Genomic DNA, 25,224 nt, shown 5'->3' on the forward strand with positions numbered 1-25,224 from the left:
GGTCCTAGCAGGGAGAAAACCACTTCTCTGAGTTTCCAGGCCCCTTTGACAGCTAGAGTTAAGGGGAGCGGCACAAGAAGAAGACTGCTGGTAAGAGAAACCAGAGGGCAGGCACAGAAAGGGGTTCCTCACTGTGGAAACGTCCGTGTTCTCAAAACCAGTGGGGAGAGAGCCACCCCTTCCGGTAAATGATGAACTGGAGGGAAGTCCGCACACAGCCTCCCTTGCAGACATTTCCCACGTGTCTGCAGATGCCCCCAAACTTGAAGAGGTCTCATGCTGGGAGTTTGGCCTAAGGATGGAGGAGAGGTCTAGGTCTGAGGCTTTTAAATGGTGTGCTTTCACATCGGGAGCAGAGTAAGGAAGAGGCCCCAGGCCAGGGAGCAAAGTGGTAGGGCTAGCATGGGTTGCTGGGAAGAGGGGCTCTGGACATGTTCCACAAGCGTTGTGTACAGATGCCAGTGGGTCTGTATGGTTCTCAGGCAAGGTACTGGGAGGACAGGTGGGAGGGAGGGAACCAGGGTCCACTGAGACATACTCATGCCGAGTCCCTGGGGTAGAGCACAGCTAAGTGTTCAAGCCCCAAGGTTATGGGTCTTGGCATCTGGTCCTGGATTGCTGGGAAAGGCTGGCAGCGGCCCAGGTGTAGGGGTGGAGGGAGCTCAGTGCCCGCCAAACTATGGCAAGCCACGGGTCATTCATTCCACAAGTAATTTGAGTCACAGTGCTAGCTACTGAGGGAACATCAAGAGAGACAGAGGTCCTGCTCTCAGGGAGCTGATGTTCTGGAGGGGGAGACTAGCAAAAGTAAACATATAGGCATCATGAAGGAAATAAACAGGGCCCTTTGAGAGAAAATAGGTGGTTTTATTTCAGAAAGTATGGACTAAAGAAGTTAAACTGGGAAGGGGGGGTGGGATGAATTGGGAGATTGGGATTGACATATATACACTACTATGTATAAAATAGATAACTAATGAGAACCTACTGTATAGCACAGGGAACTCTACTCAGTGCTCTGTGGTGACCTAAATAGGAAGGAAATCCAAAAAAGAGGGAATATACGTATACATATAGCTGATTGACTTTGGTATACAGCAGAAACTAACATAACATTGTAAAGCAACTATACGCTAATAAAAATTAATAAAAAGAGAAAGAAAGAAAAGAAAGAAAGAAAAAGAAAGAAAGAAAAAAAAAAACTGAGACGGAGCATATCATTTAAACAGCCAAGGGAAGGCAGAGGGAATCGCCAGTGCAAAGGTCCTGAGGTGAGAAAGCTTGGGGGTTGGGGGCAATAACAGAATACCCTTGTGACTGTTGACAGAGGGGAGGGAGGCAGGAGAAATGGGAAGGGGGTGAGGCAAATGATACAGGGCCTTGTGGTTAAGGAGTATAGCTGGTTCCAATTTCAGGTGTGTTAAGAAATATAAATTGAATTTTCTCTAACTCAACTGAATTCATATTTGGCTTCACTCAGCCAGAGTGACAGAAACTTAATTGCAGTCAATTCAGAGTTCCCCATCACTTTCCTCAGAATTGGTTGAATTCTAGGGCACTTCCTTTGAAGATGCCAAAGCTTGGGCAGGGTAGTCTGATCTGACGGCGTCTGGTCCAGTCACACTAGCATCCCCTGAGATGTCCTAGTTTTGTACTGGTTTTCTGTCTTCAGCCTGCTCAGGATGCTGCTGAGTTGCTCCTTCCTGACCCATCCCCCTCTCAGTATTCAGATTCTTACTCTACTTTTTCCAGGCCACTCAGGCCCAGGAAATTCCTAGGGTCTTGGGTTAGTTAGGCCCCGCCGTCTGCCCCAGTGCAGCGCACAGCTGTTTCTTCAGAGGGTTTTACTACTACTTGGTGCTCCACCAAGAAAAGGAGCACAACTCTTCCTGCTTCCCGGGCCCTGATGCCCTCTAGCTCAGAGGCTGAGGAGAAGCTTCTCTATTCTCAGGGACCACCCCCTAAAGTCTCAGTCTCCCAGATCCCCCTTGTTACAGTTTTCTAAACTTGGATCTGCACAGATAATTCTTTCCGTTCCTCCCTGAAGGCAAGCCCCTTGGAATTCAGAAGCAAAAAATGAGCTCTGCATTCTGTCGTATCATTTGTTTCCTGGCGTAATGCATGCAGAGTATCCTAACTACCTGCACAAGGGAAGGGTGGAGGGACACCAAGGAAAAGATGAAAAACATATTTCAAAATGTCATCGTCCCATCGGAGTTTGGGTTTTATGCTCGTTGCTGCAGCCTTTGTTCAAGCCCGCACATACACCGATATGGGGATCCCAGTTGCTGACTGAGCCCCCCGGAATTCTGAGTGCTCAGGTGGGATGGCATGCCCCCTCCTCTCCCTCCCCTCCAGGCCTTGGAGAGAAGAGTACAGGATGCTCTCTCATTTGGGAGGAGACTCCTGGGAGGAGACTCCCAGGGCTCTGAAGAGGGCTGGGTGGCCTATGGCTTCAAGTTCACATCTCCTTGGGGGCCACACGAGTGATGTGACATCTCCAGCTCTCAGCTGGATGGGACTTGCAGGAGAGCAGCCGGTTCAGTGAGTTCCAGTCTGGCATCCCCAACTGAAGGGTCCCTGAGGGCAGCAGGAGTCCCTTGAGTTCTTATCAGTGTTCCAGAGGGACCCAGAGAAACAGCACATAGTATGTGAAGGTTACCCAAGCTAGCTTGGTCTCCGCTTCGGGCTGGAGTTATACCAACTGCGTGGTGGTCACACTGGCTTGCTCCTCCTGACCACAAGCTCTTATGGCTGTAATGCGAGGCTGTAATGAATAAAAAGGAAGAAATGACTTGATGCAGGTTGTACGGGAGACAAAATCTTATCAGATACGAGGCTCGTGTGGATGGAAAATACTAAAAGAAGCTTTCAAGGTGAGAAGGTTGGGAATCACTGATCCAATCCAACTCTGTCATTTTACAGTTGAGGAAACTGAGGTCCACTTTCCTCAGGGGGAAGGTGGAGGCATCTGCCAGGTCCTGTGATTAAGGTAATGGCAGAATGCCAAGATGGTCATCACAGATAGCTACTGCTTGTTGAATCTCACTGTGTGCCAGGCCCCGTGCCAGGGGCTCTACGTGCTCCAGGAGGGCAGAACCGTGGTCTGTTTGGTCCCACTGGATCTCTAGCATCCAGCTCAGTGCTCTGCACATAGCAGGCACTCCATAAATCTTTGTGGAATGAATGAATCATCTCATTTCATCATTACAACAACCCTGGAGGTTTATATTAGTAGCCCCATTTTACAGATGAACAAACAGGCCCAGAGAGGCGAGGTGACTTGCTCGAGGTCGAAGAGCCAGTGAAGAGGAGGGTGGGGATTTGAACTCAGGTCTGTATGCCTGAAACTCCATGATCTTTACTACCGCACTACAGTATTCTGCCTCCCAGCGCTCCCGATGCTGGCAACCGGGTAAGATAAGCGGTGCCTCTGCTCACAGCGGTGGTACCCAGCCTCCAGGTGTGGGCCTGGCACTCGGAACTTGCCATACCTTGGGTCTAGGGGCTTGGCCACAAAGAGGAGTCAGAAGTCAGCCAGTAGGAAGGGTTCGCTGGGTTCCAGGAGCCTGAGGAAGCTCCCCAGGGTTGAAGGTCTCCTCCTCTCCTTCTGTAATAGGCAGATCTGCTGGTACATCCTCAAGCAACCATCTCATGCTGTTGTGGCAGGTGTCACTTTGTTATGGCAGCACCGTCTGCCAGCATGCCCAGAGTTGGAGAGCCAGCAGGAGAGTATGTCACCGTGTGTGTGTGTGTGTGTGTGTGTGTGTGATGCAGCGGTCTCCTCCTGTTGGTGTCCTGGTGACCGTTTTTCATTTCCTCTGGCTGGCACCTTTCCTTTCTATTCATTACCTCTCCTACTCCTCTCTTTCTCTTCCTCCTCCTCCTCTTTGTTAAAATTCTGTATTTTGAATTGGCTGAGAGCCTCCTGAGGGTGGGGATGGTGGTGTCAGCTCTAAGTGATTCATCTAGCTGATAATTAGAGCTCTGGAAAACCCAACACTCAATCCCGTCAGTCAGGGCTTCCGGAATCCCTAGGCTTTTCACTTTGTCAGAGAGAGGAGCTTGGGGGGCTGGGCCCCGCTTCTTTGTGCCTGACTTTCTGTCCCCCGCTGCATTGAAGCTCGGTAACTGAGAGAAGTATGAGCACTCTTATTCGCCAGGTCCCGTGAAAAGCCCTTTCCACACTCACTGAATCCTCACAGTGATCCCACAAAGTGTTATCCCTATGTTGACAGATGGGGATAACTTGCACATAGTCACCCAGCTTGTAAGGGACACAGCAAGTACTCAAATCCAGCCTTTTTGGAATCTGCCAGACTTGGTTCAAATCACAGCCCTGCCATTATTAGCTGTATGTGTCTTTGGACAGTATGCTTCCCCTCTCAGAGCTCTAGCTGCTTCATCTGTGAACAGACTCCTTAACGTTGATGTCTCTAAAGTGCTTAACACAGTGTGTAACATAATACTGGGGCTGTTTCGATTACTACTGTTATTCAGTCCCATCAGCTCAGTGTGCACTAGACATTCAGAGACAAAGAGGTGGACACAGGAGGAAGCAGCAAGACTCACACCACCTCTCACGTCCTGGCACTGCCTGTGTGGAGATGACAAATGTGTGCATACACGTAAGTGCCTGGCCACACACCCTAGGAAATGCAGCAGTGTGCACACAGGTTTGGACACATGTGCCCACATGGATACAGAATGACACAGCTGGAAAGACACCCGGGGGTTAGACAGTCATATGCAGCAAGCACCCTGGCTCACACCTGGGATACAAAGGAGTGGGTCCATGGTGGCTGGTGCTGCCACCACGGAGCCCTTCTAGCTGCTTCTGCATGCCAGCGGAGGGAAGCCAGGCTCTCAGGGGGCCCCAGTGAGTCACCAGCCTGATGCAATCCCTTTAAAGGGCTCATCTGCTGGTGCAAGAAGCTGATTCACGGAGGGCGTGGTTGCTGGAGGAGGAGGAGAAAGGGACCGAAACTGCAGCAGGAGGGGCTGAGGTTAGGTGGCTGGAATCGCTAACAGGAACTCTTCACTGTTAACCTCCCTGGTCGAGACTCTAGGGATCTTCAGACTGAAGCGTGGTTTCTACAAAAGCGAGGGCCCCAGAGGGAAATGAATTGTGAGGGCTATGACAGGAATTCCTATCATTGATTGAGCCTCACGGCAGCGCTCGCCGCACAAAGCTCCAGAAAGAGAGAAATGGGGGTCAAGGAAGAGCCACTTTTCTGAGAAATATACTACAACTGGCCGACCTTTCAACTGCTGCAGACGTCTCCAGACCCGGGAGGGCGAGGGTAGGGCACGCGAGGCTCAGTGGAGTAGGGGCGGGGGCGGTGCCTCCGGCCCCACCTCACCGCAGACATAGCTAAGCAGTAAGTACCGCCCCTTAAGTTCTCTGTGTCCAATAGTTTCCCAGATATCGGCTCGGACCCTACCCTGAACCAATCCTCAATCGGATTCTGGCCTCTTGCCTGAAGGCTTCCGCCCATTGTCAAGATGGCTCCCAATCCCTGCGCCGTGGGCTGTAGATACGAGCAAGGGGCGGGGATGCAGCTCGTCCGGGAGGAGGGGGCGGTGCGTCACTTCCGTTGTCAGGTGGCGGTGCCGCAGCCATGGAGGGAGGCGGCGGCAGCGGCGGCGGAGGCTCGGGCGACTGCACCGGGAGGCGACGGTGAGCGGCTCCCACGCCCCTGGACCGGCCCCGGCCCCCCGGGACGGAGCGCTGAGCAGCCCCGGCTCCGGGCTACGGACTATGGGCGAGCAGCGCTGAGCACCGGGGGAAGGTGAGGGCAGGGGTCCGGGAGCGGGGAGCCGGGCCGGGGGTGCGGGTTGGTGGGGCGGGCCTCAGCGGCTGTAGCGCGGGGACCGGGGTGACAGCCTGAGGCCGTCCGGCTGCGACAGAAATGGCAGCAGCGACTGTGCCGTCCTCCGCTGTGGTCTGCCCTTCTCGGGCGGCGGGGGCGGGGGCTCCTGCGCGCCGGGTACCCGGTGGCTGCGGGGAGTCTCGGTCCCGCCGCAGCCCTGGGAGGTGGCACTGCCAGCCTTGCCAGGAGTCACTCGGCCAGTCAGTGAAGGCGCCGGATTTGAACCAGCCAGGTTTTTCCCAAGAGACACCCTCTGCCTCTCCACGCTGCCCTCCTGATCCCGAGAGTGACATGAAAGTTGAAACGAGTCCCCAGATAGGACCAGCCCGGGCTTCCTCCAGGAGCCCTCACCCGTTGGCACGGGCACCATCGCTGCTGGGGAATTTTCGAATCCCGGGAGGTGTTCAGGTGCGGGTCAGAGCTCTCTGCTTGCCGGTGCTACGTTTGGCCGGCCTTTTCCAAGGAGAGAGCCTGCTGCTATGGTCACTGTTTCACCTGCTGTGCCCTCTCAGGCCCGCCCATTCCCACGCCGCTTGGCACCACCTTCCAGCCAGTAGATGGGGGCATCGGGATTCCCGACGCCGAGTACTCAGCCACCCCCGCTTCCTAGGTTTGATCCCCGTTTGTTGGCGGAAGGAAGAGATGACAGCCGCCTTCGCTGTCAAGATAGACTTTGCTCTGTATTAAGTCACTGGAGGAAACCGGTTGGCTTTGCTTGGTTTTGAGAGCAGTGAAGAAGAGGGTAGTCACTCTGGGCTGGGCGCCTTCCCTCTTGGCTTAGCTTTGCATGAGATAAGGAAGAGCAGGATATGTAATCGTCGGGCCCAAAGAACCCCTGTTTGTAAACAGTGCTTGTGAGCTGGGCCAGTGCTTGCTGGCCCTGCTGTGCCAGTTGTTTGTCCCTTAGATCTAGACAGTGTGGAGATAGCCCTCGTTCGTTCATTCATTCATTCATTCATTCCCCACGTGACAGCAGCAATGTCCTTGCCTGGAGAGGCAAGTACCCTATATTATAGAGGTTAAGAGTGGGCTTTGGAGCCAGAATTCCTGAGTTCAAATTCTAGCTCTGCAGCTTTGTAGCTGTGTGACCTTGGGCACACTGTTTAACCTCTCTGTGCCTCAGTGTTCTCAGCTATAAAACAGGGGTGATAACATAGAGTTGTTGTGAAGATTTAAAAAGTTAACACATGTAAAACACATAGAACCATGTCTGCCACGTAATAAGAGTTCAATAAATGTTAGCTATTCTTATTCTTATTTCAAGGAGCTCACAGTCTGGTTAAGGGAGACTGACCTGTAAATGAATAGTTGAAACGTAGTGTTGAAAAACTAGTAACAGCAAGAACAGAGGACTGTGGGAGCCCAGGGAAGGAAGCTTCTAGCTCAGCCTGAGTTGGGCGGGGTGGGGGGAGGTTTTGGGGAGGCTTGGAAGAAGTGATGATGCTGGAGCTGCATCTAGAAGGATGGGAAGGCTCAGCCAGGTGAGAACAAAGGGGCAAGGTACTCCACTTAGACATGTCAACTCAGAGTTTTTCCAGAAACCTCAGACTGTTCAGTATGGTGGTGTGAAAGGCAACCTGGTGCCAGGTAAAGCAGTACAGGTTGACAGGGGAATGCCACATTAACAATTTGGGACTTTGTACCAAGGGCAGTGGGGAGCAAGTGAGGAGGTTTTAAGCAGAGGAGTGTCGTGATTAGACTCTCGTTTTAGAACGCTCTCTGGAGCCTCAGCAGGAGGGAAAGGAGAACTCGAGAGGAGAGATTAAAGCACTGGAGACCTCTTCAGAGGCTACTGCAGGCCTCTGAGAGAAGAGAGGTGGCGTGGGGTGGGGGATCCTTGCCGAGACAGCACTGCATGCAACTGGTGGCAGGTGACAAGCTCCCTGCATTGCCCTGGGCAGCTCTGCCTGCCCCAGAAGTGCCTGGCACATGTGCCCCTGTCTTCCTGAGATTGCAGGTCACTCGAGCCACTGGGCTGGTGAGGCTGTCCTCTCGGGTCAGTTGTAAGGTCAGGTGCTCCCTGGGGCTTTTAATTTGGCCTTTCGGGAAGGCAGCAGATTGTGGTGGCTAAGAGCCTATTTGGCTCTGCTGTCAGACAGAATCTCAGTTCAGATCCCAGCCCTGCCAGTCAGTAGAGGTTACTTATTCTTCGGTTGCCAGCTTCCTCATCTGAGGGCAGTTGTGAGGATTCAGTAAGATGTTGCAGGTTGGGCATTTAGCACACACTGAGTAAGAAATGCTTGGTAAATGTTAGCGGCTGTTGCAGGCTGCAGGAAAGGACTTCTAAGAATTAGTTGAAGCGGTTAATGGCAACTAAAACTGTGTCCCATTGAGCTGTCAGAAATGTCCTGAGGGATCACGAGAGCACAGAATTTTATTGTATTCTCTCCAAAAAAGAAATCTGTGGGGAATTCACCGAGTCTGTATGGGAGCCATGCAGATGACTCAGCTCAGCTCTTTAAAAGAACCATTTTTTAAAATAGAAGTAGGACTGCTGAGGAAAAAAAAAAAAAAAATCATGTTTTAAAGTATACTAGGAGAAAAAGTATTTTGAGTTCGTTCCATGTGTGTTCCCGTTAGTGACCCTAGTCTGTTATTTGAATTAGTACCGTCAGGAAGCACACATTGATGTGTGTGGTGACTCAAAATCCGGAACCCCTGTTCCACACACATGAGCTCCCAAGCGTGGCTGAGGATGTGCTGGGGGCCAGGTGCAGAATGAGAATGGCGAGGCACGCCCTGCCCTGGCGGAGCCTGTGGTCTAACAGGGACCAGGCAGGCTTCTAACCAGCTGACATGTGCATGGAGTTTGGTGAGTGTCTCATAGGAGTCTGCAGCATGTAGTGGGAGTGAGATGAAGGAGTGATTCTCCTGGGGGATGGGGGGGTGACCGGGGAGAACTTTGGAGAGCCCTCAGAACCTGAGCTGGATCTTGATGAAAATTGAATCTTGAAGGATAAATAGAGCTTTCTGAGGGTTCGTGAAGCACTCCAGGCAGGGGAGCAGCAAGGCACAGGCATGGATGCAGGCTGGTGTGTGTGCACACTGTAGGAACCACAAGAGGTTCTGGCACAGGGCGTGAAGGGACCTGGCTTTAGGACATGCTGGAGAGGTAAGCATCAGTGCTAAGAGGCTTGAACTTCTTATTCTGTTGGTGATGGGATGCTTTGGTTTAAGGGAGGAAACACCGTTAGAGCTGCATCTTGCCAGGAGCCCTCTGGCTGGCGGTGGGGCATGGACTGGGGATAGAACAAGTCTGGAGTCTCTGTAGGAGGCTTTTGCAGTAATCACAGTAAGGGCTGGTGGGGGCCTGGATCAGGGTAGAGGCAGTTGGGATGCGGAGGAGGGGCATAGATCAGAGCTGTTTTGGGGGAAATCAACTGGACTCCGGGAGTGTTTGGCAGTGATGATTGAGGGAGGAACAGTGATGGCGGGTGACCTCGAGCTTCCCGATTTGGCTGACAGAGTGAACGATATTGCAGATGTAGAGACGGCAGGAGATAATGGCCAGTGAAATCTGCCAGCTCCATTCAGTAAGCCCTCTCATGGGAGAGGGTCAGTTGCAAAGTCTGTGGCACTCTGTCCAGCTTCGGGCCAGGCTTCTCTCTGGTTTTGCCTGCGTCAGCGCCTGGGAAAAGGGCAGCTTCCCTTCCTTCATCTTCCCCCTGCCCAGATTTGCCCAGGAAGGTGAACTTCTTCAGTATTTCAGAAACTCAAGTGGCTGAGTCTGCAAAACTTCTGTGACTTCCGCAGCCCTCAGATGGCCCTAAAGGGCAGCCCTTCAGTCAGGTGCCATCCACACTGATTCAGCAAGTGATGGGTCCTGGACAGCATCATGCCCTCAGGGGACAGATGGCCATTCCCAGTGCTCCTGGGGAGATCTTATCTAGGAAGACACCTTGAGGTTGGATTTACTCCAGAGGCTGGGTCAGCCAACTCAGTCCCTCTTCTCCGGAAGGAGAGATGTCTGCCCCAGGCCACCTGGGACTCACTCAGAACCATCAGGGAAGTGAGAGGGAGCTGCCTTTGTGCCCTTATCCCCCTGAGCTCTACGGGAGTACAGAGCTAGGCCTGAATCAGACTGGGCTGCAGAGAGGGATGTGCTGGTAGATGGGGCTTCAAACAGGCCCTTTGGAATTGGGGAGATTTTTGCAGGATTTGTCCCTGCATTTGTGGTGTAAAGAAGGTAGAAGAGAAAGTGGCCTGAGACAAGGGCATTTCTTCCTCCTCCACCTGCTCAGGTGAGACTGTGGCCTTGAAGGTGGCCCCGGGCCCATAGCAGCCCTGCATCTCCTCTCGGGATCTGTAATCAAGATCCGAGAAGGGAAAGGATGGTGTTGCTTGCTTTGATTTACTTACTGTCTTAGAGATGTTTCCACTCTGTCTCATGCACGTCTGGGTCATTGTTGGCAATATTGTGTCATTGTTTGTGTAATTTATTCAGCAGACTCTCTGCTGATGAGCTTCGGTTACTTTCGGCCTTTTGCTCTCGAACAAAGCTGAAGTGACTATCTGTATATGTGTGGTTTTTCCCACCTCAGGCATCTGCAGGATAAATTCCAAGAGGAGTTGCTGCTTCAAAGAGTATCCTTCATGTTCATTATTTTAAAAGTAATTTCTTGGCCCCCTTTTAAGGAACTGGAGAAGCCTGATTTTCCCTCAGCAAGCGAAGATACACTTTTGGGTTGACATCCCTCTTCCCAAGAGTTACTGAGAACCCCAGTGGCGGTCACCCTTTTCTGGCTCTTGGCAGCCTGTCTTGGTGTGAGTTGGGGTTCCCTAGAGCTTACACAGTCCAGCAGTCTACAGGTCTGATGGTTTCAAAGAAACTCTAGTTGTTGGAAAGCACCAGAGAAACTGAGAAGGGCTCTTGTCATTTAGGATGAAGCTGTCCCCTCTACATCTGTTTACAGACCATCACCTACTTGGCAAAAGAGACCAAGGATCTTGTGGCTTTAGGGAGTCCGTGACCCAAGGGTCCAGACGGAAGAGAAAGTAGCCTGGACATGGCAGAGGGAACCGGCAAGAGCAGGACTGGTGTGCCTGGCGCCTGTCTTTGGGTTTAGGGCAGAGCTGGTTTGAGGTGTGATCGGGGATAGCAGGTGCCTCTAGGGAGAGGCTTGGTTAAGCCTCTTGGGAGACCTTGGGACTGGCATAGCCCAAAATCCTGTGGGACTTTTGGAGCCCCACTGCTGGCATTGCCACCTTTGGAAGAGCAGGAATCCTGCCCCTTTTTGTAGTAGACATGGAGCCCCTGGCATTACCACGTTTGTGTGACTTCCATGGCTGTGTTCTCCTCCAACTCCGCTCCCCAGGTGGTCCCTCCTGAAGGAACAGGAAGGAGACCAGCCACAAAAGAAGGATCCCCACCACCTTCCAGGTCCTTTGCTAAGTACTCTGCAATATATATTGAGGTCTTCTCACAATCTAAGGAAGGAGGGCTTGACTCTGTTTTACAGAGAACCATCGGACACTGAGGGGTTAAGGAACCCTCAGCCAGCAAGGGCAGAGCTGGATTTCCAGCCCACACTCGTGTGACCCTAGAGCCCATGCCATCCCATTCCCCCATCCTGGCCAGGCTCTGGCCCCAGGAAGCCCAGGCCACATGGAATAAAGCCGTAGAGCTGGAAGGGACCTTGACAAAGCTGAAGCAGTCCCTTCTTTTTTCCCAGAAGAATGGAAACTGCCACTGCCTGGAGACAAGTCCTTCCCCTCCTGCCCTGTGAGTAGTAGGTAAGGAGACCTTCAGCCATGTCACCCAGCACTTAAGGCCCAGATCAGACCTGGCTTCAGAAGCCAGTTCTGCCACTTGCTAGCTGAGTGACCTTGAAGAAATCACTTCCTATCTCCAAACCCAGTTTCCTCCAAAGTAGTAATGAGGATTAAACACAAGGTGTTATTGTCTGTGGCAGGTTCGGCCTGGTGCCTGGCCCTCAGTCAGGACCCAGGGGCTGGCTCCGGTGAGGCCTAGGTGAGCTCTTTGCTGGTGGGCCTGAGTGTCCCGGAAGAGGTGTTATGAACCAGCTTCCAGGTCTCCAGTTTGGACAGTTTGATGGTCTTCCCAGCCTTTATAGAAACCGGGTGGTGAACAGGAAGTTCCTTACAGGCAAGTTTACAAGTTACCTGAGAGAGTTTCAGTGTACCTGGAGTGGTGGTTTGTCCCTTCTGTCCCCCACTCTCCTGATGCAGCCTTGCATCAACATGCAGGCCCACACGTTCGGGGCATTCGCACGCCATACTCCCTCAAGTGTGCCTTCCCTAAGACCGGCCTCCCCTGATTCCATTACCACTCTTAATAATTCTAATGGGCTCAGAAACTTTTTTAGATTTTTCAAAATTATTATAGTAGCCTACAATGAAACAGGTAAACAATATAGAAGAATATAAAATAAAACTCTCCATCTCCTTCGGGCCCCTAGTTCTATTACCTGGAGGTATCCACTGTTAAGTTTCTTCTAGAAATTTCCTATGCATATTCAAGGGTGTGTATAATCATCTTTTTTTTTTTTTTACCCAAATGGGATCATCTTATACAAATAGTACTGCAGTTTGCTTTTGCTTTTTCATAAATTTATTTATTTATTTATGGCTGCGTTGGGTCTTCATTGCTGCGCGCAGGCTTTCTCTAGTTGCAGCGAGCGGGGGCTACTCTTCATTGCAGTGCATGGGCTTCTCATTGTGGTGGCTTCTCTTGTGGAGCACGGGCTCTAGGAGCACGGGCTTTAGTAGTTGTAGCACGTGGGCCCAGTGGTGGTTTTGGCTTGCGGGCTCTAGAGCACAGGCTCAGTAGTTGTGGTGCACGGGCTCAGTTGCTCTGCGGCTTGTGGGATCTTCCCAGACCAGGGCTCGAACCCGTGTCCCCGCATTGGCAGCCGGTTTCTTAACTACTGCGCCACCAGGGAAGTCCCCTGCAGTTTGCTTTTTTTAATGTAACGTATCCTAGACATCTTCATCTACCAGCAGGTGTGGGCCTAGTCTTAAAGGCTGCGTAGTATTCCCCTGTCGGGATGTACCATGATGGAGTGAACCAGTCCTCTCTTGGCGGACATTTAGATTGTTTCCTGTCGGGGGGAGATGTGTGTGTGTTTTGATATTTGTGGTTTTGTCTCTGTGTTTTTTCCTGCTACCCAGGGCTCTCCAGGGACCCTTGTTGAGCACATTCATCTTGGTGAACTTGTGTGAGTGAACCTGGAGGAAAAATCCCCAGAACTGGATGTGCTGGGCCCGGGGCAAAGGCATTTTCTTCTGCTTTGCTGGCTGTGGTTTCCCCTTGTCTTCTGCACACCTGTGGGGCCTGGGCAGGGGATTCTGAAGCGGTCAAGGCCCCAGGCCCTGCCCCCAGGAGCTCACCCTCTGGAGAGACACAGGCAAGCATGCGCTCACCCACCCCTGAGCAGAGTATGTGTCAGGGGTGGCTCGTGGCTGGCCTCAGCACCTCGGAGCAGGCGAGGGCCTCGTGTGGGTCCACTTGTCAGTGGGCCACTCTGGTGGCAGAGCCTGCTGTCTGCCTCTGTAATCTTGCCCACCAAGCAGCCACAGCCTGCAGCATTCAGTAAAAGTGCAGAAAGTCACTCTCAAGGCTGTGAAATTTAATTGAATTTCATTTTTGATCGAGGCAGTTAAAGAAGGGCAGTTTGCTGGCCCCAGTCCAAATTACCTTTCTCACAGGGTGATTGTAGTGACTTTGGCTGTTAAAAACCATATGAAGAAGGAGAATCACATGAACCTGGCCCTGGCCCAGGCTTTCCCCTCTGTCGCTCTGGAAATCTGAGGCGGAAGGAAGGAAACGTAACATTTACCTAGTGCCTCCCACACGCTGGCTCCCCGCAGTCCTCAGGGAACCCTGGGCAGGTACAACACTGTCCCTCTTCTCTGGGTGAGGACCCCGTGGAGCAGAGAGACACATGTGTAGGACACAAAGGTGCTCTCAGCCCTTCTTTAGTCACTTGCTGCTTTCTCCTTGCCTGACTTGGGCCATCTTGGGTGTCAAGAACCTGAATTCGGGACTTCCCTGGTGGTCCAGTGGCTAACGCTCCACGCTCCCAATGCAGGGGGCCCAGCTTCGATCCCTGGTCAGGGAACTAGATCCCACAAGCCGCAACTAAAGTTCTCGCATACCACAACTTAAAAAAAAAAAAAAAAAAAGATCCCGAGTGCCGCAACTAAGACCCGGTGCAGCCAAATAAATAAGTGAATGTTAAAAACAAAAAGAACCTGAATTCCACGAGGGACCTGTGGCGGGCCTTGTTCCCACTGAGCAAAGCAGTAGCAGAGCAATAACTGATGGTTTGAGCTGAGGAGGGGTCCCCTTTGTTGCAGGGCAGGCTGGCATGACAGGGGAGGGCTGTCAGTGACTCAGTCTCCCATCACTGCACATGGCAGGAGGCACCCCCCACAGAGCTGAGGGACCACCGGGAAGGTCTCCCAGCCGGGGTATTGGCCGCTTCCCCTGGCTACTTCTCTAAACAGGAGATACCAGGGCAGCGCGGCCTGAGAAAGAGCTATTAAGTCTGTCCCTTCCTCTTCCAGCACCCACACACGGTGACGGATTGTTGTCACACCAGCTGCTTCCGGAGGCCCCTGGGAGGGGCGAGCTAGTGGCAGGGCGGGCGATGCTGCCCTGGGTTCTCCCTGCTGGCTCTCAGAAAAGCTGCTGCTGGAGCCCTTTACCCCGTCCCAGGGACTGGCTTCTTACTCTGTTTATCTTTTCCCCAGAGGGGCCTCCAGGTCCACCTCTGTGGGCACAGCCCTGGAGCCTCTTCTCCCAGGATCACTCCGGGATACATCCTCCCAGCCCGGGGTCTTCAGGCCCACTCCCCTCCCCGTCTCTCCCCTCAGCCTTCATGGAGGCCACGGAGGAGCCCAGTGGGGCTTGCTCAGGGCAGGGGGTGAAGAGGGACATCACTGATTATGTAATCTCCTTGTGTGTGAATCTTGCCTTCTGGAGGAGACTAGAGTTGGACCTCCGAGCTCTAGATGGGTCTGGTGCGGATGTGCTGAGGGGGAGCAGGCTGGCCACTGGGCCCTCAGTCTGGCCGCCCCTCCCACTTCCCACTGGGCTGAGTCACTTCCTCTCTGGCGCTGCAGGTACTCTCCCACACACCCAGCACAGCAGCCTTCCGGGGGTGAGGTTCATCCCAGGCAAGAGAGGAGCTCCGGTTAGTAGCAGCCAGTTCACCTGTCACCCCCAAGGCAAGCGTTTAGAGAAGGATGTGATGGTATGTATTCCTGACAGATTGGAGCTATACATATCCTGCATTTTAAAATGAACAAAATCATCACTCTGTTTTGGAACAGTGGAGATGACAGCACATGCATGAATCTTTGTCATCAGGGAGTCCTGGCTAAAGCTGAGGGTTTACTAATCCACCTCCCCATCCCCCCAGCATCCATCCTGAGCACGGAAGCATATGGCTTCCAGTGGGTTCCTAGGGAGATTGCTTGCGGCCTTCAGGCTCCCAGGGAGAGGGTCCATGCCTGCTTCAGGGATGGCTGTCATTCAAACTCAAAGGAAAAGCCCTTAAACAGAGCCGCCTTCTAGCCAGCCAGCAGGAGTAGAAGAGAACAGGCCACAGGCAGCCTCCTCTGGCCCAGTCAGCTGGGCCAGGGCCTCTAGGCTTTGGTTTGTCAGCAAACCAAAAAAGGGGGGAAATCTTTACTTTATAAAGTTGTGAGAATTAAAGAAAATCTAGGAAACACTAAGAACGAACGGTTCCTGGCAAGCAGTAGGTGTCCATCAAATGCTGGTTTAAAAGGTACGCACCTGGAGAGACTTGTCACCAGGGAGGTTACCTCAGCAAGGAGTGGGGAACGCTCACCTCTCATCTAGCAGAGGCCTCGAGACACCCCTCTTTCACAGATGATGAAACTGAGGCCCACAGAGAGCACATGACTCTCACAGAGGGTAGGTGACCAGCTCTGGGTCGTAAAGCCAGTGAGTGATGGAAGCTGAAGTTTGAACCCAGGCCTGCCGGACCCCAGAATCCATCTTGCGCTCCCAACTGGCATTTGGGTAGCTGGTCCATGGTTTGAAACACCTGGTTCCATGGGCTGCGAATTTCTCTTGGTTCCCTGGGTTGACTTTGTGGATGAAGAGCAAGCCTGTAGGGAAGCTGAGCCACTAGTAGCAGCACATACATGTGAGTACTGAGGTGCAGGGAGGGTGGCTCCCCGAGTGCTTGGGTCAGGGAGGGGTGGGGTACACTGCCTTGTGGTCTGGTGGGAGGGGGTCTCAGTAACGCAGCCTCTGCGGCACCGCAGATCGTCTTGGCTGCATCGTGTGTTGAGATTTCACACCCCCAGTCCCGTTGTTTCTTTCCAGGTGTAGTCAGCTAAATGCATAGCTGGGCCAGAAGGTCTGAGGGAAACGAGTGGCAGGAATTTTTCTGACCAGCAGAAGGACCTTCACACTACAAACCTAGAGGGGCCCAGAGGACCTGTCCCTGGTGTGAGGGGCAGGCCAGGCTGTCACTCGCACACTCGCACACTCCGCTGCAGGAAGGCAGACTTTTCTGCTGGACTCAGCAGGAAGGGGGCTGGTCTGTCCCTTCGCCAGTGAGGGAGGGGCTGGTCCGAGGCCGCAGGCACGCTGCGAATGGGTTTCATTCCTCGGGGAGGTTGCCCTCCAGCAGCCAACACTGTCGAAGCACAACCCCTGGCTATCAGCCCAGAGCCGCCCCGCCCCGGGCATCCAGGCATTTCTGACCCGGGACTTTTCCTGGACACACTATTCCCAGCACCACTGCAGCCCAGTTACCTACAGCTGTGACCCCCTGTCTCTCTGGTCTTGGAGTCTGGCTCCTGTCACAGGCTGGTGGACCATCCGTACCTTCTTCTGGGTCCCGATCCAGCGCCTGGCTTCTCGTTGGGTCCTCTGTGTCCCCTGCCCCAATGTGGGCTTTACTGCCTTCTGGGTGCAGAACAGACAGTTCTACACTCCCTGTTTTCTCATTCAGCAGTTTGCCAGGCACTGGGTGGGTGCAGGGAAGCAGAGATGAACTGGGGTTGCTCAGCCTGGAGAGTGGTGGGGACAGGGGAGTCAGCCAATGGCTACGGCACGGTAGGAGTGGACAGAATGTGCTCTGGGAGCCGGAGGAGAAAAGGACCTGCTGCAGGAGGTGACACCAGTGAGGACTGAGGGAGAAGGACCGGCCAACCAGGGAGAGGAGGTCAGGGCAGGCGTGTTTATGGCACACTCAGGGAACTGTGAGTCATTTGGTGTGGCTGGATTTATGGGGCATATAAGGGCAGTGAAGCTGGATAGGTAGCCTGGGTCTGGCCAGGCTCACTGAGGAGTTTGGGTTTCTTCTTAAAGACCACAGGAAGCAGTGGAGGACCCCCACAGCAGAGACAGATGGAGATACTGCAGGCCCAGGTCCCCGAGCAGAGGAGAAAGAGTAGCCTGCTGGCATGTTTGTCCAGCCCCAGTTCCACAGGCAGCTGAGGTGGGGGTCTTCTGATGCAGTTGCTCCTGCATCCTTCCTGACCAGCCTGGTGAAGAGCAGTGCCCCCACCATCTTGCAGCGCGTGCAGAGAGAAACCCTGTGAAGAAGATGCGCTATAGAAAGACGCCACCAGGTGGCAGACCTGGAGATTGCACAGAGACCTCGTTTCTTTTTCCCCCCATTCCTTTAGCACAGTGTTCGGCCTGGAGAAAGGGGGGCGTTCAAAACTGAACTCCTGTTCGCGCCAGGCTGGCTCCGCCCAACAAGTATGAGATTCCAAATTTTGCCACTGTGAGCTGTGTACCCACGAGAAATCCCTATGAACCTGTAAATCCGGACAACAGATTCCTCCGGGGTCTTGGGAGCGGTTCCAGCAGGTTGCACTTTCTCTTCTGTCTCCGGGCACCTGAGAGTAAATTGCAAACATCATGACCCTTCACCTCTAAGCACTTTAGCATCTGTCACCTAAGAACAAGGACATTCTTCTGTATAACCACAGTGCAGTTTTCAAATTCAGGAAATTTAACATCGTATTATCTAATATACAGTCCATATTCAGATTCTGCCAACTATCCAGGCGTGTTCTGTATAACTTCTTCCTCCCAGGATCACCCATTTCATTTACTCGTCCCGTCTTCAATCTCCGTTAAGTGAGACTGGTTCTTCAGCCTTTCTTTAACTGTCTGACATTGATGTTTTTGAAGCATACACGCCTGTTCTGTTGAATGTCCCTCAATTTTAGTTTGTCTCATGATCAGATTGAGGTTACGCATTTTTGGCAAAAAACAAATAAATAACTGAGGTTGCGTCATATCAGGAGTAACATGATGTCAGTTCTGTTATTAGTGATATAACTTTGATTATTTGGTTAAGGCTGCAGCTTGTTGTTTTTTTTTTTTTTTAATTGAGGTATATTTACACATGGTGAATTTCACAGGTCCTTTAACAGTTCAGTCATTTTGACAAATGCACATACCCAGAGTTGTATCCTTTGATGGTAGAAGTTTTACAGCCCGGTATGTGTGCTCTGTCCCCCTCCCACAGTCCTCTACAAGAGATCCTGGACTAGAGGCACTAGGTCTTAGTTGCAGACTCCTCGCTGCCCCCCAACTTGATCATGATGAAGGACCCTTTTGGTCTGGCCCCATCATCCTGGACCGTCCCTTACTGCGCCTTGAGTTGACAGTTGCCAGCTGGTGCTCCAGCCTCTGCTCCCCCATACACCAGTGAACAGAACAAGAGGATGAGATGCTGTGTGCCTCTGCCTGAAAGAACAGGCCCTCCCCTTGACCCGCAAAACAATTGGACTCTACACTCCACTACAGATTATACCTGGTACTGCCCAGCACCCCGCTTCCTCCTCAGCAGCTCAGCCCACCCCCAGGCCTCCTGTCCTCCCCGCACCCAGTTGAGCGTGTTACTCAGGCTGGCCATCAGGCCACCCACCCCCGCCCCCACCCCGCCTGTAGTCTCAGGCCAGCAGACAGATGGCAGGTTCAAGGTCTCTTAAGCCTTTAGTCTGGTTACCGTCCTTCTTCCGCCCCCCACCCCGAGTCAGTGCCTAACTATCCCTTTCTCCTTGGGCAGGAAGAAAAATTCAAAGCTACTGTGTTTAGGCTCATAAAAGCACAATTTATCAAATGCTTATGATATGCCAGTAGGTACTCTTGCTAACTCCTTTGCATGGGTTATCTCACTTAATCCTTAGACCAACCTTGTAAGGTGGATGCTGTACTCTGGGTTGTGTAGGTACAGCATAAGTATCTCATCTGAGATCTCATCATTGTTAAGTAATGGTATGGTGCTGGGCTTGCAGCCAGGTTTGGCTTACTCCAGAGTCCTTGCTCTGACTCCGAGCTTCCCAGCCAGTTTGGGTTATGCAGGTCAAGATGGTGATCCCTTTAGCCCAAGAATGACTGCTGAGCTAAGCAGAGGACAGCTGGTGTCCCCAGGCCTTTCACCCCCAAGTGCTGTACAGATGTTTCTGTCTGTCCTGTGGCATGGGAAAGACCGAGACGCATTGCTCTGACCACATTGTTCTGCTGCCTGAGTGTCCTGTGGACAGAGACCCCTTTCTACCTCCCTCTTGGGGCCTGGTGCGGGTCTGGCCACACAGACCCTTAACTCCTGTGTGGCAGATAGGACTGAGGCCAGGGATGGGTGGGAGCATCTGTGCTCATTTCCGCGTGCCAGGTGGGCTGGACAGAGGGGCGAGGTCCCTGCCTTCGGTAGACACTACCAGAGATAAAGTCCAGAAGACAGAGGCCTACACAGCTCAGGACCTTTTTTACTTGTTTTGTTTTCACAGAGCCAGGAAACATGGGGGTGGGGATAGGGACTGCTGACAGGGACAGCTTGAATCCTGACACCGTCGGCTCAGCCTGACCCTGCAGTGTAGACAAGTCCTTAGGCTCCTAGCAGGCATTAGAAGCTGCTGACAAATCGTGGCTACCAGCTGTGGTGTTATCACACACATACACAGAAGTAGCGCACCGGGCCAGGGTCTGCTGCTTGCTCCTTGCGGGGACCGCCCTTGCACTCTGCCTGCACTTGTTCGGTTTGCAAGGTCACCCATCTCTCCAGGAACCCCCAGGTTGCAGCAAGAAGCCTACAGCGAGAATGAGTGCAGAACTCTCTGCGCGTGTGTGCAGACCCCATGCTGCCCCTCGTGTTTGGGGGCTGGGGGCTCACGCTGGCTCTGCGCTTGTGAGTGTCCGCCGCCTGGGCCCGCGCGTCTCCTCCTGTGTGGAGGCCTGTGGGCATGCTTCTGGGTGCGAGTAGTGGGCCCCTCCCTGCCTTGACCAGGCTTCAGACTGAGCGTTCATTCAGGCTACAGCCAGGCTTTCAGACTGAGCCGGGCACGCCTCGGTACCCTCTCTCTTTGCAGCCCACCTCCTTTGGCGGTTGGTGGTATGTCTACCATATTGAACCATGCCCTGCTATAGGGTGCCCTGCCCGGCTCTGCCCTGCCCAACTGTCCTGTACCCTGTCACACTACAGCACTGGACTGGGCACGATGGGCCGTAGAACCTTATGTGGTGCTGATGGCCCCGCCTTCGTTTCCTTCTGGGAGAGCTGGGCTCACATCGCCCAGCCGCTTTGGGCAGGATGACCTTAACAGCAAACTGACAGGGTAGGGCCGGCATCCTCTCCTCTGGGCATGCTGTGATGGTGGACACAGAGCAGAGGCCCACAACTTGCTCCCCAGGTTGGGCCAAGCAAAGGGAATCTCCTGCTTGCAGGGTGGAGGAGCGCAGCCTGCGGGCAGGCATGCCTCCCTCCTGGCCTCACCCCTCACACCCATTGTTGCCTCACTGAGCCTCCTGTTGAATCCAGGTTCTAAAGAAACTGGCGTTGACTTGGGAGGACAGCACGTGGAATAGTAGCCGGATTTAAAGTTCCAGAGACTTCTAAACCAGGCTTGCTGAGTTCCTGGCAAGCTGAGCTGTGGGCCCAGGAGACACCAGGCAGATGGCTCCCCCTTAGCCAGGCTGGGCCAGGGCCCTTCACCCCAGCCCGAGGACCAGCATCCCTGGAGGGGCCTGGCCCCAAGCCCTTCTGAAACCAGGGTAGCCAGAGCTTCCACATCACAGATCTCACTGGGAAGCCAGGATCCCTCAGAGCAGCCTCCCTGTGGGAGCATCTATGGGCCATTTGAAGGTGTGTCTCTGGAGGGGGACACATCAGGATGATTTGGGGGGACAGGAGGGGCTTGTCTTTGCTCATCCCACCCGCGAGCCCACAGCAGCTTCCAGTTGCTCAGAACTGCCTCCTCACACTGCTTGCATCGCCTTCACCAGCGTGAAGGGATGTTCAGGAAGGGAAACAGCCTTGCTGCCACTTCGCCTGCCAGCATCTTTTCCCTCTCCCTGCCCATCTGCTCTCATCCTTCTGTCTGCCTACATTTTGGAGCAACTCCCATGCCATTTGCTTGAGTTGAATCCTTAGTGGGGTGGGTGGGGTCAGGCTGAGCCCCCTCACTGTCTGTGCTGCAGCTGCTCCCGGCAAACTGCTGTCTAGACCATGCCTGTGCGTGGGCACCTAGGCAGCGTCTGCACAGGTACGGTGACACCACGTGGTGCTGTCCTAGGAACCGGGAAGAGAGAGGAGTCTTAGCGCTCCAGGGAAGGTAGAGAACAGCACCAGAATGGTAATGAAACCAACTCATCTACCAGGGCAGGGCAGCTGCAGCACAGGGCTGCTGACCCAATAGGAACCATCAGCAACTGGAGGGAAGGCGTCCAGCCATTCATAGAGTATCTGCTGGGCCAGGCACTGGGGGTAATGGTTTTATGTAATTTTTTTTCTTTTTTTCTAGTTCTGAGGGATTTTTAGTCTACTAGTGGGGAAAGGACATTAAGCATATAAGCACACAAATAAATACATAATCACAAAATATGGAAAGTGCTATGAATGAAAATTACAGGGTACCGAGTGGGACTGTGACCCGTTGGTGTTGGGAATGTCAAGAAGGCTTCTCTGAGGAAGTGACATTCACATTGAGGAGGATGTGTAGAAGTTAGCCAGGCAAAGAGTGGAAGCACTGTTCTAGACACATTACTGCTGAGCTTTTTAGGATTTTTCTAGAAACAGTTGTGTTCTTCCCTGCTTTTGTGTGAATGACTGAATCTACTTCCAGCATGAGCCTCTTTGGCAGAAGTCACAGCTGAGCCTAACCATGGCTTCTGCTCTGTCTGGGGACTGTCAGGGCCTACTGAGTTACCTGATCCTAGTTACTCTCAGGATGAAATCATGGGTCTGCTCCTCGGTGGCACAGCTCTGAAGACAAATTAGGGCTTGATGGGAGTCAAACCTGGTAGATTGGACTAGAAGGGCATCAGGCCATCTCTCCTAGTTTCCAGTTCACTGCATGGAGTCAGTCTCCTGGGGTTTAGAATAAGGGCCAGAATGGCAGCATATGAAGTTATAAGCTAACTAGTGAATACGCACCTGTTATCAGAGTAGGGGCACCTTCTAGGCATAAGAGCAAAAACAAACTAAAGGAAAAGAAGACTATTTGACTACATAGACATTTAGTCTTTTTTAATTAAAAAAAAGTTAAAAGATTAAGAAAAGCTACATCCTATGTCAGTTATAGCCTTAATATATAAAGAGCTCCTAAAAAATCACTAAGACTAATACACACAAAGCAGTAAAAAAAATAGAAAAAGAATGTGAACTGGAAATTCATAAAAGAAATAATACATATAGCTAGTAAGCATGTAAAACAAGCCCAGCTTCATGAATAATTAAGGAATTACGAAATTAAACAACGATATACTTTTTATTACTCATCAAATCAGCAGCTTTTAAAAATACTCATTCCTGGTGCAGGTTCTGGGACTTACTCTCCCACACTGCTGATGGTATCAATATATAAATTGGCACAGCCTTCCTGAGAGCAACCTGGCAGTGTATGTCACACACCTTTAAAAATGTGTGCCCCATTTGACCCTGTAGTTCCATTTCTTGGAGTTTATCCTGAGGGAGAGAGGCAGGTGTGCCAAGATGTGTGTGCATAACTGCTAATAAAAAATATAAAAAGTGGGAAGAATCTCGATGTCCATGAATAGGGGTGTGGTCTGATAAATCATGCTATATTCTTACCAAGGAGACTAGCTATTTCAAGTGACGCTACAAAAGAATATTGTCGTGCAAGGACGTTAAGAATGCTTTTTTCGTTTTGTTTTTTTACGGCTTTATTGAGATATGTTTCACATACCATAAAATTCACCCTCATAATATATTTTAGGTGGGAGAAAAGGAGGCTTGGAAATGGTATCATAGCGTCGTCTGAATTTTTGTAACAATGAGAACTAAGCATACACACACACACACACACACACACACACACAAACACACAGGAAAGTCTGCTTGAATATTAAGATTATGGGTACCTTATTTGCTTACTTTTGCATGTCTGTATTTTCTAATGCTTCTGCAGGAAATGCCAATTACTTTTATAAAAAGAAAAAATTATAGAAGCTTAGGGTTCAGTGTTCCCAAGCCCCCTGTGCAAGGGTAAAGTCTACACTCCTAACGTGGCCATCAGGTCCCCTAGATCTGGCCTTTGCTCCCCTCTGTGGGTCACCTATCACCACTCCCTGTACACTCCAGCGACACAGACTACTTGGAGTTAGTTGCTTACGTGCCGTTTCTTACTACGTACGTTTGCTCACCCAGGCCCCTCTGCCTGGAATGACCTTGCCTGTTGCCTGGCCCACTCCAGTATCACCTCCTCAGGGAAGTTTTCCCTGAGCCCCTGCACCCACTGTGGGCCAGAGGCCTTGGGATTGGGCAGCTGGCCTTCCCCGGGCGTCCCTATGACCCTCTGCCCTTCGTGTGTGGAGCTCCTCTGTGTACGTGTCTTTCCTCGCCCCACCTCCAGCACACTGCCTTCCCGAGGTGTGAACTGTAGAGAGCTGAAAGGAGCAGCTTCTTTTTGTTTTGTTTAAATCCAGGTCTAGAGGTTAACGTCTTCTCGAATCTGGCTCCTGTGTCCCCTTTCCTTTTAGGGGAAAGGGGTATTTGGGGAGAAGGCCTCACTTTGGGAACAGTCGCTCCAGGGCCAGCTGTCTGTCTCAGGGGACCCCAGTTGGCACCTGCACAAAACTCTGTGTCCTTCTGTCTGCATTTGGCTGGTCCCTTTGAGGTGGGCCAGCTGCCCACCTCTGTAGCCAGTGCATCCAGCTTGAGCCCCTAATTAATCCCCAGTAAAGGAGCCGTGGTCCTTTGCTATCGAGAACCTTCCACGCTCCTCTGGGACGGGGAGGAGGTGGCAGCGGCAGCTGTGTGATGCGTCCTCAAGTCAGACTCGCAGGCTGGGTTAGCGTAAGGAAACTCGCTGACTTGCTCAGTGAGAAGGCTCTTTTCTGTCTTGTCTAGAGCTGAGAATGAAGCGGAGAGCATCAGACAGAGGAGCTGGGGAAACGTCGGCCAGGGCGAAGGCTCTAGGAAGTGGGATTTCTGGAAATAATGCAAAGAGAGCTGGACCGTTCATCCTGGGTAAGCCTCTGACGGCCGGGTGAGTGGGGTGCCGGGGCAGTACAGTGTGACCTGCAGACACGCAGGGTGCAGCGCCTCGAACACCCCAGCGTGGGAGCCTGACCAGCCCTCGGCCACTTTAAATGGAGTCTGTTGATGAGAGGGGAAGGTCGCTCTGCACCAAGAGTTGTCGTTTCTGTTGTAGCCGCCCCAGCCTTAGATTAGTGTCAGCTGAGAGATAGACTGCCTCTTCCCCCAGAGGATCCTATGTGTGGCCCCAGGACATCACCCACAGGAAGCAGACAAGCTGCCTTAGAACCCAAGGCACATCATGCCAGGCACTTCTTTGACCATTCTTGGAGGGCACAACGGAGTTCACAAAGTGTTTGGTACAGCTGCAAACTTCTTACAGATTTGGCCCCGAAATCCTGTAGAACTGGGTGTTCCCAGTGGTCTGGAGGAGCAGCGGGGCCTTTCTGCATGAAGTTCGAAGCCCAGCAAGTCTAGACTGCATGTGTAGGGTTGCAGGTGCTTTGGGCTCTGAGGACCCCAGCTCTCCTAGCAGCCAGAGACTGGGTGTGGCTTTTGCTTTGGGACAGCGTCTTGGACTTAGGAGTACAGGATAGTTCCAGTTCCAGTCCCTCAGCAAACAGTGCATGGAGCCTGCTACCTGCCGGGCCTGTGCTCTTTGTCAGGGACGCAGCAGGGATTAAGACAGACAAGTTCCTGGGGAGCTTCCTGGCGGTCCAGTGGTTGGGGCTCCACGCTTCCACTTCAGGGGGCGCGGGTTTGATCCCTGGTTGGGGAACTAAAATCCTGCATGCTGCAGGGTGCGGCCAAAAAGAAGAATTGGGCATTGGGCGGGACAGTTGGTTGGAGACACAGAGAGACACACTCTAAAGCTAAAAATAAAGACCATTAAG

General features: G+C 52.5%; 1 protein-coding gene and 1 long non-coding RNA gene across 12 annotated transcripts in view; one reads left to right on the forward strand and one right to left on the reverse strand.

Annotated features, from left to right (window-relative positions):
• Positions 1 to 846: 846 nt before the first annotated feature.
• LOC149750787 (uncharacterized) lies at positions 847 to 5,429 on the reverse strand. The gene is made up of 2 exons (XR_016387796.1): positions 3,495 to 5,429; positions 847 to 2,767 (listed from the first exon to the last, which is right to left on the reverse strand). It is a non-coding gene; the product is annotated as an uncharacterized LOC149750787 (long non-coding RNA).
• The window catches only part of STK40 (serine/threonine kinase 40), a 40,836-nt gene continuing 20,596 nt past the window's right edge, over positions 4,985 to 25,224 (forward strand). For 3 of the 11 annotated variants that reach the window (XR_016387788.1, XM_089895961.1, XM_089895990.1), the window contains exon 1: positions 24,203 to 24,322. Coding sequence is in view for 8 of the 11 variants with exons in the window: in XM_089895961.1 (XP_089752087.1) it covers positions 24,211 to 24,322 (112 nt within the window). In the remaining 3 variants the exon portion in view is untranslated. Of the gene's footprint in view, positions 5,382 to 5,491; positions 5,793 to 6,053; positions 15,092 to 24,202; positions 24,323 to 25,224 lie in introns of those variants that run through there. The other 8 variants (XM_089895972.1, XM_089895968.1, XM_089895985.1 and 5 more) reach the window with 8 other exon arrangements.

This window comes from Delphinapterus leucas, chromosome 1, assembly GCF_059928025.1.
Source record: "Delphinapterus leucas isolate spDelLeu-1000000601 "Yukka" chromosome 1, BTC_Dleu_Yukka2, whole genome shotgun sequence".
Lineage (NCBI taxonomy): Eukaryota > Metazoa > Chordata > Mammalia > Artiodactyla > Monodontidae > Delphinapterus > Delphinapterus leucas.